This window comes from Monodelphis domestica, chromosome 6 (assembly GCF_027887165.1).
Source record: "Monodelphis domestica isolate mMonDom1 chromosome 6, mMonDom1.pri, whole genome shotgun sequence".
In the NCBI taxonomy this organism is placed as follows: Eukaryota; Metazoa; Chordata; class Mammalia; order Didelphimorphia; family Didelphidae; genus Monodelphis; species Monodelphis domestica.
The window spans coordinates 179,848-191,699 of NC_077232.1; the positions used below are offsets into that span (position 1 = coordinate 179,848).

At 57.5% G+C, this 11,852-nt stretch overlaps 1 protein-coding gene across 2 annotated transcripts; it reads right to left on the reverse strand.

Moving 5' to 3' along the window:
* Nucleotides 1-2,540: 2,540 nt before the first annotated feature.
* On the reverse strand, nucleotides 2,541-4,498 carry LOC103104756 (dispanin subfamily A member 2b-like). Of its 2 annotated transcripts, none has more exons than XM_007505840.3 (2): nucleotides 3,886-4,498; nucleotides 2,541-2,823 (listed from the first exon to the last, which is right to left on the reverse strand). In XM_007505840.3, exons 1-2 carry the CDS (start codon nucleotides 4,042-4,044, stop codon nucleotides 2,650-2,652), a joined length of 333 nt encoding a protein of 110 aa, XP_007505902.1. In that variant the 5' UTR covers nucleotides 4,045-4,498; the 3' UTR covers nucleotides 2,541-2,649. The 2 variants fall into 2 exon arrangements, with proteins under 2 accessions (XP_007505902.1, XP_016282552.1); XM_016427066.2 differs by having other exon boundaries at nucleotides 3,069-4,135.
* Nucleotides 4,499-11,852: the final 7,354 nt, after the last annotated feature.

An 11,852-nucleotide genomic window follows, 5' to 3' on the forward strand; every position in this document is an offset into this window, starting at 1 on the left:
TTCCTGCGTCCCAGTGACCAGAGTCCCTCTCCAGCCCAGCCTCCTGCCCTGGCTGCCTTCCCTGGCTCGGGCCCTTGCAGGACAGCCTCCCATTTCCACCAGCCTCCACAGCTGGATCTTTAGCCTCCTATTTGAGAGCAGAATGGAATGGAGCTGCCCATGAACCAGGCCCATCGGGCTGGCCCTGCAGCCAGGCAAGCTTTTGGAACTCCCTCTGCACTTCCCTCCCTGAGACGTGCCTCTCCCTTTGCCCAGGCTTTCTCCTTGCCCGGCCCGGCAGCCTCAGTGCAGTCAACTGACCACCAGGGCGATCCAAAGGCCAGTGGAGACTCCCGGCCTCTACCCAAATGCATTGTGGGGAGCTGCTCTTCAGCTCCTCCAGAGCAACCCTGAATGCCTCAGCCCTTCCCCTGGGGGCAGCAGAGGTGTGTGCCAGGCCCTCCCCACATCCTGTTTAGCACAGTGCCGGGCCCAGCCTGGCAGGCCCCAGTTCTCCCGGAAATCCAGGTCAGGAAGAGGGGGGCAGCCAAAGCCTACCCTGGTGTGGGGAGCAGCAACCACTTCCTGAGCACCCAGGCTGGGAGCGTGAGCTTGGGGCCTTTTTGGCTTCCCAGGACTCCTGCTCTGTTGTGGCTCAAAATGACCAGTTCTGGGAAGTCCCCGCCCCCCTCCACTTCCTGTCCTCCCGAAGCCCTCCCAGGAGATCCCCGCAAAGAGCTTCTCTGCTCTACCCTGCTGTACCCATTTCCCTGCCCTTGGACCAACGGCTTAGCCTGGCCCACGCTGGCTACCTTCATTTCTGTGACATGTCGAGTTCATCCAATCCAGTAGCAGAGAGTTGGTGATCAAAGGAGCCCCCCACCCCCACCCCAGCTCAGGGAGGAAACTGAGGCTTTGTGCCGGGGCAGCAGTTTCCTCATCTACAGTCAGAGGACTTGGGTTCAAACTCTGCCTTCTGAAGTCAATGGATTCAGAGTCTGGGAAATTAGTGGGGACATTCCACTGTCAGCTGAACGCAGCTCCCAGGCTCAACAGTCCCCCCCAGGCCCTGGTGTGGGTTCAAGGCCAAGCACCCCTTTGGTTCCTTTGACTTGTCACTGAGTGAGCAGCCAGGGTGCTTCCCTCCCGCCCTCTGGCTTGGAATCCCAAGAGGAGTCCTTGGCGTCTGCCCAGCTTCTCCCCTAGTGGGCCTCTTGCCCTTCTCTCCCAGGGGAGAGGTGGCCCCCCCACCCCCTGCCTGCAGCTCCTCTGAGGAAGCCAGGACCCTTGACCTGCTGACCTGCTCCTGAGGAAGCCAGGTGGCCCTTGGTAATCGCCACTTCCTTCTCCCTGTGGCCTCCGGGTGTGCACGAGCCACAGGCCCCTCCCCAAGCCCGTCCTGTGGCCTCAGGAGTCGGTGGGCCAAGGATCCAGGGTGCCTCGGGCCAGGGTGATGCAGCCCAGAAGCAGAAGAGCAGGATCCTGGGAAAGGGGCCCTCCCCACTCCTAGAGCTCTGCTCCCCAGAGGAACCCCCCACCCACCTGTTCCCATCTATACCGCTGCCCGCAGGGAAAGAGGGAGGCTCCCTGGGTGAGGATAGAGGCACGTGCCATCCCGAAGGCTGGCCCTTCTCCCCTTCTCCTCTCTAACTCCCATCAAGCCCCAAGGATGAGCCTCTGCTGCCAGGCCTTCTGGGGCACGGTAGGTACCCCTAGCCAGACCAGGGTCCCCCTACATTCACCATCAGGCACCAATCAGAGGTGGGATTGAAAGAAGCCTTTAGAGGGCCTGGATCAGCTCCCATTTCTGTTTTTACAGGGGGAAACTGAGGCAGGGAGGCAAAAGGACTTGCCCAAGGTCACGCATGTAGCAGAGCCAGGATGTCAATCCAGGACTTGACTAACATCTGGGGCTGCCCAGCACCTCCTCGGGGTCACCCCTGGGCCCCCCTTCTGCTAGTTGGGGTTTCTCTCCCCTCGTCATCCTTTCAGGCTTCCACTTCTTGAGGGTTTTTCCTCATTCTTTTCCCCAGTTCCAGGTGGAAAGGGTGTTGGACAGTCGTTTTCTGGTATCTTGTGCTCCCTGGCCCCTCCCCACCCAGGTGGTAACTAGGGAGCTATAGATTGTGCCAGGGCTTTCAGGCAGTGCAGCTTCCCGAGTTCCCCAGTCCCAAGTGCAGGCTTCCTAAAGGAAATCCAGGCAAGGCTGGCTTCCTGCTGGGCTCTGCCCTGGGGCTCCAGCAGAGAGGGGCCACCCAGTCCCTCAGGGTTATCAGTGAGGCTCCTGGTTGGCTCCGAAGAGTTTCCAGACTTGAGCTCATTCCTGGGCAACCCCCGGAAGGCAGGGCCCCTCCCTCCTGAGGAGCAAGGCAGGCCAAGAGCCCAAGGAGGGATTGGAACCCAGGACCTCCGGGCCACGAGCTGCCCCGGTGAATTGTGGGTCCAGATCCCCACCTGACACCCTCAAGGCCCCTCCCTCCTTTCCCCACCCCCCAAGGGAGGCAGAGAGAAGCAGAGGGACCCGGAGACCTGTGGGGGCCCCTGGCACACCAACGCAGGGACCGATTCCACCAGCTTTTATTTCGCGCCCCCTTTGCCGGGCGCTGAGCATTCTGGGGAGGGGGTGTGGCTCGGGGAGGGGCTCTGGGCTGGGGAGAGTGCGGGAGGCCTCTAGTGCGGCTGGTACAGGTTCCTGAGGATGGGAACCATGTAGACGAAGAAGAGGATGAGGAAGATGATGAGCAGCAGCACGTTGAGCACGACGGCGCAGATGTTCATCTGTCTGGAGGTCTTGGCGTAGGTCAAGGCGCCATCCATGTCCCCGACCAGCTTCCGGTCCCTGGACTAAAAAGGCACACAGTGAGACTCCTGCAGCCTCAGTCTCCCCACCTTTCCAATGGGCACGAGGACCCCCACCCCAGGGGGCCCAGGAGCAGGAGCTGCACTGAGCCTGCAGTTCTGGGGCTCGGGCAGAGCTTTGAAAGGAGCAGAAGGAGGAAGGCCTGGGAGCAGGCTGCGCCCTCGGGAGTCCCCAGCCCACAGCCCTCCTCCCTCCCTCCCGCTCCCCCTGGGGATCCAGCCCAGCCTACCTCCCCCTCCCAGGGGGAGATTCTTCCCCCCGACTCGGCCCTGGTCTTCAGCCACTCTCGGGGCTTCCACGATGCTCCCTCCAGGCCCTTCCCCGGCTCCAGCTGTATTCTGAGCCCCAGACAGGCTCTCTGCTTGGCTGCACTGTCCTCCGGAGCCCTGGCACACACCCCGCGGCCTCCGGCTTCCCCCAACGGCCAAGGATGGCCAAGGATCTCGGTCCCCGCCATTCCCACGGTCCTGCCTAGCCCAGGCTCGCTCCAACTTCCTCCCTCTCCTCCCCGAAAAGCTGCTGCAGGGGGAGGTGCTGGGCTTCAGCTCTCTGCCTAAGGCCTGCCATGGCTCCCCATTGCCCACAGAGCCAAGCCCAAACTCCTTACATAGGGGGAAGGCCCAGACGGACTGATGGGCGAGAGCGAGAGCACACAGCCTGCACACACATGTGGATCCAGGGACACACACACATTCCTGGCCAGCTCTCTCCCTCCCCTCGGGCCAGCTCTGGTCTCTACTTCTCCCAGGCTGCCCTCTTCCCTTCTGGACACTCCCCAGCTAACCCTCACCCTGGGTGCTGCCTCCAGGGGGCCCTCCCCCACCCCGGGGCCCCTCTCAGAGGAAAGGCCTGCTGTCCCCCACCTTCCCCCCTCCTGGCGCAGTCGATGGGGGAGGGAGGACCCGGCTTGGTGCTCCTGACACCCCGGATGTGCCCAGCGTTCCAGAAGCCCCTGCAGGGCGGCTCCGGGCAAGAACGCCTCCCCGAGGGGCTCGCAGGCATTCCGGGGGCACCAGACGGGGAGGGAGGCGGGGAGCCGCCGCTACCTTGACGGAGTAGACGAGCGCCACGAAGCTGAGGCAGCACGGGTTCCCCAGGAGCAGGATGTTGAAGAGGGACAGGAGCAGGTAGTCCCGCGGGGGGTCCCGGCCGAGCCCCTTCTCCGGGCCCGCGCCGGACATGGTGATGACCGTGTGCTCAGCCATGGCTCGCGCGCGCAGAGGCGAGGAGGTTCCTTCCGAGGAGGCTGGGGCGCCTGGCAGCGGCGGGGAGCGCAGCGCAGCAGGCAGGTCCCGGCGGTCGAGGCACAGTTAGAAAAGGCTCCGGGCCGGGGCGGGGCGAGGCCGGGAGCCGCCCTCCCCCTCTGGCCCCGCCCCACCGGGAAAGCAGGGGGCCGGGAGGAGGGAGGGAGCCCAGCAAGCCCCCCTCCCCCGCCCTCCCTCGGAAACGTTGAGCAATGCTGGGTCGGGGCTGTTCCCGGACCCCGCTGGCGTCGCCCAAGAGTCGTTGGGCCAGAACCTGCAGATGGCCGGCCAGACTCCGGAGGAGCGACCCCTGCAGCCCCCGAAGCCCCCGGACTGGGCCGCCCAAACTGGCTTCTTTCTCCTCCAACGTTCAAGGCAGCCAGTTTGGGCCACTCACATGGGAGCAGGACTCAAAGCCAGACCTGGGCAGCTTCGGGGTGTGCCAGGGAGAGAAGGAATCGGGAGGCCCTTCCAAGCTCTGCCAAGAAACCCCAAACAACTATGGCCAGCGTGTCTGCCCTTTGAGCCAGCCAGAACACTGCGGAGATGTGCCCCAGAGAGATCAGAAGGAAAAGGACTTGTACAGGAACACTCATAGCTGCGCTCTTTGTGGGGGCAAAAAACCCTTGTAAAATGAGGGGCTGCCCTCATTTGGGGAAAGGCTGAACATTGTGGCGGCTGGTGGGGAGGGAATACTGTTGTGCTCAAAGGAATGAGGAACTGGAGGGATTCCACGGGAACTGGGACGACCTCCAGGAGAAAGTTGTACACAGACACTGATACAATGTAGCAAGATCCAGTGCAACTGACTTCTCTACAGGACTCGGAGAAAGAACACTCTCCACACCTGGAGAAAGAACCCTAGAAGGAAAACACCTGCTAGATCACATGGTCGGTGGGGACAGGATTGGGGATGCAGACTGTAAACAATCAGGCAGGTGCAAACAGCAATAACGTGGAAATAAGGCTTGATCAATGACACATGTAAAAGCCAGTGGAATTGCGTGTTGGCTGGGGGGAGGGGAGGGAAAGAGCATGAATCTTCTAACCATGGAAACTAATCTGAGTCAACAAAGAAAGAAAAAAAATGTTTAAATAGGAAAAAATTTGAAAACCCCAAACAGAGGCACAAAGGGTGGGACCCGGCTAAAATGCCTCAACACAACACGTGGGCACAGAAACCCTGAACTGCCCCCTTATCCAAGTTCGGGGGATTCACACTGTCCCTCCTCTGTGCCCAGCCGAGGAAGAGGAACTTCAACTGGAACCCTCCACTGACCAAAGTGGAGAGGATGTGGGGGCCCCAGTCACGAAGATGAGTTCAAATCCAGCCTCTGACACTTCCTTACTGGGTGACCTTGCGCAAATCACTGAACCATCCACATCTTGAGGGTAACATGGGAAAATCAGAGCCCAGCCCAGCCCCCCACACCCAGGGTCGGTCCATTAGGGTTCATGAAGCCCTTAGACCAGCCCTGGCCCAGAACAGCTGCTTACAAATGTCCATTTTCTCCTGTCTCTTCCCCAAAGGGCAGGAGACACAGATAAAAGCCTCCATGTCCCCCAGATGAATCTGTGCCCAGAGCCACAGCCACCCATCAAGTTTAGAGAAGTCTCCTCTTGCCAGGAATGGAAGGGCCAAGGGAGCAGAGATAGATGCTCTCTCCGGAGATACAGGGACAGAAAGAAGCAGAACCTGGGGGGGAGGGGGAAGGGGAAGGAAGCCCGTTGGGGAAGGGCACCTGGGAGGCCTCCCCGGAGGAGGAGGAGAACATGGAGGCTCACTGCCAGCATGAGTTGCTTTGGCCCCAGGAGCTCTCTCCATGTGTGCCTCACTCCCCGTCTTCCCACTGAAGGTGCCCCGGCTTTAGGGTGAGGATGCTCTATGGCCTTACCATGACATCCTAGTGAATGCCTTGGCCTGGCTCCCGTATATGGGCAAACACACTGATGGGGGCTCGAGAGCTAGAGAAATAGTCCATCTGCTTTGAATGGACTTGAGGGAGAGTCCGTGACACACCCCTCTTCTTCACGTTCTCCGGTCTCCCTCCTGCGCCTCAGCATGGACTCCTCACCTCCACCTTCGTACAGGCCATGTCCCACGGCTCCCCATCCCCTCTGCTTCTCCAAATGCCTTATTGCATGTGCCATCTCCTACAGGAAGCCTCTCAGGACTTGCTTTCCTACTCCCTCGCCTATCGCCCTGAGGACCCACATTGGCCACCCTTTGCAGCAGGAAAATTCGCAGCGAATGGCTACTCCTCGTCCAGGGCTTAGCGCGGTGGCTGGCCCAGAGTAGGTGCCTCTGTTGTTAGGTGACCAGGAAGCTGCCCCAAGGTGCCCCCCCACCTCCAATCAAGTCCCAGTTGCTGCTGCTTGTTGCCTTTTCCAAAAGAGTACAGTGATTCCTGGACCTGGGAAATGGGGAGCCCCGTCCAACCACCTTCAGTGGCCAAGCCTAAGGACCCTCCAGAGGGACCCCTGCTGGATGCAGTGGACCTGGAGAACCCCAGTTAACAGGATCCTCTCTGTTGGGGGGACGTCTACACCAAGCTGGGGAAGCCTTCGCCTCGTGGAAGGCATAATTGAGAATAAGCTGTTCCACGGCCACAGAGGCAGCTAAAGGAGGGGGAGCGCGTGGGGTGTGGCCGCTGCACCTCTAGGGACTCTGCCCCCCGCCGCGCACCCTAATAACGTGGAGCCCTGTGGAGAGTCTCCCTTGTGGCCGGCGGAACCCCTCGAGCCCAGCGTGGCCTTCTGCTTTTCGCGGCATCCCCAGCCACTAGCGCCACTCTGGACACGCAGTTGGGGTTCACGAGATGCTGATTGAGTGCAGCTGAGTGAGAGGAAGACCTGGACACTGAGGAGAAAGCAAAGGGCCCTTTGACGGCTTCTGGGCAGGGGGATTACTGCTGGGGGCGAAGGAGGCGGGAACAAGAGATGATCCTGGCTGCTTATCTGCTGGCCCCTGGAGCCCCGCCTGGCCAGCTGGCCGCTGTCTTACCAAGGAGGAGTTGCTTTTCAGTCCCAGTTCATGGCCCACCCAGGCAGGGCAAGTATGAAGGCCGGGGAGCTCACGCCTGGCTCACTCCCCAAACAGGAACACCTCAGGAGGCTGGAGATTGGACCTCGGATGGTGGAATCGGACCTTCATCCTCAGAGTTCTGTGGGAAGGAGCTGCCCTCCCATCTGCCTCCGGAACTCAAGAAGGTTCTCCCTCATTCCATCCGGGTATGCAGAATCCCCCCCCTCCCCCCAGGGCTGAGAGATCCCTCTCTTGCAAGGCAGTGCATGTCCCAGGGTTACGCAGTGATTGTTCCATTGCGCTGTGCTATTAGCAAGAGCAGTATCTCTCAGTCCCACCAGCCCTTCTGGGGAGGAAGTGTCTAGTCCAGTGCTGGCGAACGTTTTTGAGGTGTGTGTGCCCAAACTGCAACTTCAAGCTGCCTAGGAGCCCCCATTACTTTGGAGGGCTGGACAGAGGGGGGAACCATCCAAAAATGGGAAGGGGGGGAAACAGCCACCCCCCCCCCGTGCCAGCCCAGCACACTTTGCCAACTGTGCTGCTCTAGACCCTGCTGGAGCAAAGGAAATCTACCAACCGAGGGGAAGCTGGCCCAGCCCTCTATGGCATCAGCACCCCAAAAGCCATGCTGACTCCCTAATCCCTGCTGCCGCCGCCTACCCATTTAGCAAATGTGCTGCCCCGTCCTGGAAAAACTGCAGGCCAAGTTCCTCCCCTGGTCCTGACCCCGTCTGGATGGCCAGCAGCTTGGAATGAGGGGGGCGACGGTCTTCTCTGCCCCTTCCTCAAGGCTCTCTGTAAAAATGGAGACTTGAACCCAGGACTCCAGTCCCCAGAAGTCCTTGCTCACTTCCCAGAATGCTTTGTAATTGCACTGAATTCTCGCCTGGGCGAGATCACAAATTATTGTTTAAAGGAGTTCCCCGCCTACTGAGGGCTCTTTCCTGTTTCCGCTGGCAAGCAGAGGGCTCTCTCATGATGTAGGTGAGGATTGAATGGGCCTCTCGGCCCACCTAGCACGTGCCTTTCTTACTTGGGTTTTCCTAAATTCCTTATCTTAAATAAGCCTCTAAAACATAATACCTCTAGCAGAGAAACTAATTTTTACCTGCCTCAGTTTCCCCCAATTTTAACTATGACGTCTCTCATGGTCTAGTCACGAGGACTCGCAGCACTTTGATGTCAATGGCAAACCCAAATGGGGGGGGGGGCAGTGAACTGTGTGTGAGGGGGAAGGGAATAAGCCTTTCTAGGGTGCCTACTATGCGCTCAGGGCTTTGCAGTCGCCATCGATCCCGACGACAGCCCTGCAAGGACGCCGCTCTCATCGTCCCCATTTGGGCCAAGGAAACCGGGGTGAATGGCGCTCTGGCCGGGCCAGGAAGTGCCGAGGCCCAGGAACAAGCAGCTGCTCTTCCCTTCGGCTGCTCCCTGGAGCGCCCCGTTTCTGACCATAGCTTGGCCCCCCCAGCCGGCTCTTTGTGGGCAGCTCATAAGAGCCCCAGGGAGACCCGGCTGGAGCAGCAACTGGAGAACGTTCCGAGCAGAACCGTTCTAGGCCCCGCGTGCAGGAGGAAGACAGACGTAACCCGGGAACGTGCTGGCTGTCAGGGGGCTCCGGGAGGGAGCTGAGGAGGCCCCTGAGCCTCGGGAAGCAGAGCCGGCCGCTTCTTCTGGGCCTCCTGACCGCCGCCCTGGGGAGTCACCCGACAGGAAGGAGCGAGTCTGTCCCGCTGGCCAAGCCATGAAGGGCCACCGCGGCGACGGGCGTGACGGCCTGTTCGGCTCCCCAGACCGGACGGGGCCCTGCTAGGGGCCGTCTGCCTTCCATGCAGCTCTCGGGGCTGCTGCTGGGGGAGCAGGAGCCAAGCCGGACCCCCGACCCGGGAGACCGAGCCGCCATTGAGCACCCTGGATGGGAGCGGTTCCAGGGCATAAGTGGAGCCCTGAGCTCTTCCGTTCCGGGGAAACCGCCATCGGCAGCTTCCTTCCCAGAGTCCCAGAGCTCGGCTCGGCCTTCTGGGAGGGATTTCAATGTTAACAGTGTCAGCCGATCCCCAGACAAGCTTGCTTGGAATTCTGGGAGTTCAATAATGTTCACGTAAGGGATGAGGATTTCGGCCCAAGTTCTAAGGTCAGACGCCTGCTCTAGCGCCGTCCAGCCCGAGCCTTCAGCGTGCTCTGTCACAGCACCCTCAGCGACCGCGGCCTTGAACCTGTGACCGGGCCTTCGTCAGCACCCGCCTCGGGTGGAAGCCCCCCAGTATCCATCGTCAGGCTTGGAAAGTGGCTCCCGGCTCCCCGTCTAGCAAGTGACTTCTACCAGCGGTTCTTTGGGCGTAAAGGAAGGCCTCTCCCAAGGCTCGGGCTCTTCTGGTCTGGACCAGAAGTCTGGCTTTGCGGTGAGGCCAGCCTCTTACAAGGCAGCCATTTCTTTGTGGCTTGGAGACTTCGCGCTCCTAGTTGTGCTCCTGAGCCGACATTAAGCAACAGTGGCCCGAAGAGCACTGCTCCCTTGTCCCGGCTGCCCCTGTGGCTTTCCAGGCCAGCCATAGGAATGATGACGTTCTCTGGCTTTCTTCACCTCCGTTACTGGGAAAAAGCTGCCCCTCTTCACTGCCATCCATAGACCCAACATGTGTATGGCGTCAAGGGCACGGGGCGGTGGGCATAACTCGAACACTTTCCATTTGGCCGGACTGGGTATTTCAGGGCTGCACACAGGTACTGAGTCCACAATAGCCCTTCCTTCCACAGTCTGTTTTCCCCGCTTCTTGGAATGATCTAAATTGGAGGGAGACTGAGCAGAGCTTTTGAGGATGCCTCTGGCCTGGAGGAGCCTGAAAGGCTCCACTGCTCAGTGTCCTGGTGCTGAATTTCCCTATTTGATTTTTTAGCATACCATCATCAGTTCTTTCTTTCCTTCCTTCCTTTCTTCCCTCCTTCCTTCCTTCCTTCCTTCCTTCTTTCCTTCCTTCCTCCCTCCCTCCCTCACTCCCTCCCTCTCTCCCTTCCTTCCTTCCTTCCTTTCTTCCTTCCTTCCTTCCTTTCTTTCTTTCTTTCTTTCTTTCTCTTTCTTTCTTTCTCTTTCTTTCTTTCTCTTTCTTTCTTTCTTTCTTTCTTTCTTTCTTTCTTTCTTTCTTTCTTTCTTTCTTTCTTTCTTTCTTTCTTTCTTTTTTTCTTTCTTTCTTTCTTTCTTTCTCTTTCTTTCTTTCCTTCATGATCAAGAAGCTGCAGGAGGAGAGGAAGAGGTCAATTAAGTCCAAGGGGCAGGTATGTTGCCTGTAAGGTGTCATGATTGAAACTCATTAAGGAATTTCTCCACAGGCTTTTCCTTAAACATAAACAAAGTACCTGAACAAGGACTTAACCTACTGACAACCTTCACAACTATACCCAGGAGGGACACTATGAGCCTACCCAGGTGCAGAAAGCATGGGGCCAAAAGAAGAACCCTGCATCTTCCAGAAGGGACTCCCTTGTGCCAAAGGACAGTCACAAAACACACCCCGGGTATTCAGTTTTTGTAAGGAAGGAAAGGAAGGGAGGGAGGAGGGAAGGGAGGGAAGGAAAGAAAGAAAAAGAGAGAAAGAGAGAGAGAGAGAGAGAGAGAGAGAAAGAAAGAAAGAAAGAAAGAAAGAAAGAAAGAAAGAAAGAAAGAAAGAAAGAAAGAAAGAAAGAAAGAAAGAAAGAAAGAAAGAAAGAAAGAAAGAAAGAAAGAAAGAAAATTAGAATGTAGTTCAGAAAAGGTAGCAATTTATTACAAAGTAAGCTTGTGGTGAACGTCTCAATATTCAATCCTTTAGAGTAAGAAAAAGAGGGCTAGAGATTTAGCAGATTAGAGTGCATTGAACAAACTGTTTTACACACAAAAAATTGAATGTTGGTAAACTTTGGAAATTGGTAGAAATTCATTGAGAAAAGCCAAGCTCATCATTTTATTGATTTTTTCTTTACTTAATTAACTGAGAACACTTTTCCATGTCCTCTCCTTCCCCTCCTCCCTTCCCCCATCCAGAGCCCATGAGCAATTCTACTGGGTTTCACCTGTGTCATTGTTCAAAACCTCTTTCCATGCTATTCATATCTGCAGTAGAGCGACCTTTTAACCCCCAAACCCCAATCACATCCCCATTGAGTCATGTGATCAAGCAGGTGTTTTTCTTCTGCATTTCTGCTCCCACGGTTCTTTCTCTGGATGTGGAGAGCTTCTTTCTCCTGAGTCCCTCCAGATTGTCCTGGGTCACTGCACTGCTTAAGCTAGTCATTTTCAACATCAGAGAATCTGTATAGCATAGTAGGAAAAGATAGTCGAAAGAGCTGTTGTTTAACGTCCAAGCAAGTGTCTGAATTGGAGCCAATGGGGCCTCACTTCTCTGAATCGTGCGCTTAGGAAGGTTTGTCAAGGATTTTTTCACTCCCTTAACTGAACAACTCAAGATCTCCGGCAGGCACCGTTGTTCAGTCACTCAATGCCTTTCAGAGTCCGAATGTGTACAATTGTGCGCATGGCTGGTTCTCCTCAGGTTTCCTGGAAAGCCTCAGAAAAGGGTGTGGCTGGATCAAGAACCCAAAGGAATTGCTTTGCCAGTGCCACAGGGGCCCTTGGGAAAACTGAGCTTGAAAGATTACTTGCTGGTGTTCAGTCCCATCCAGCTCTTTGGGGCTCCCTAAACTGAAGGCCTTCTTTTCTCCTCCGTCTCTTGAAGTCTGTCCAAGTCCTGTTCACAGCTTCCACACCACT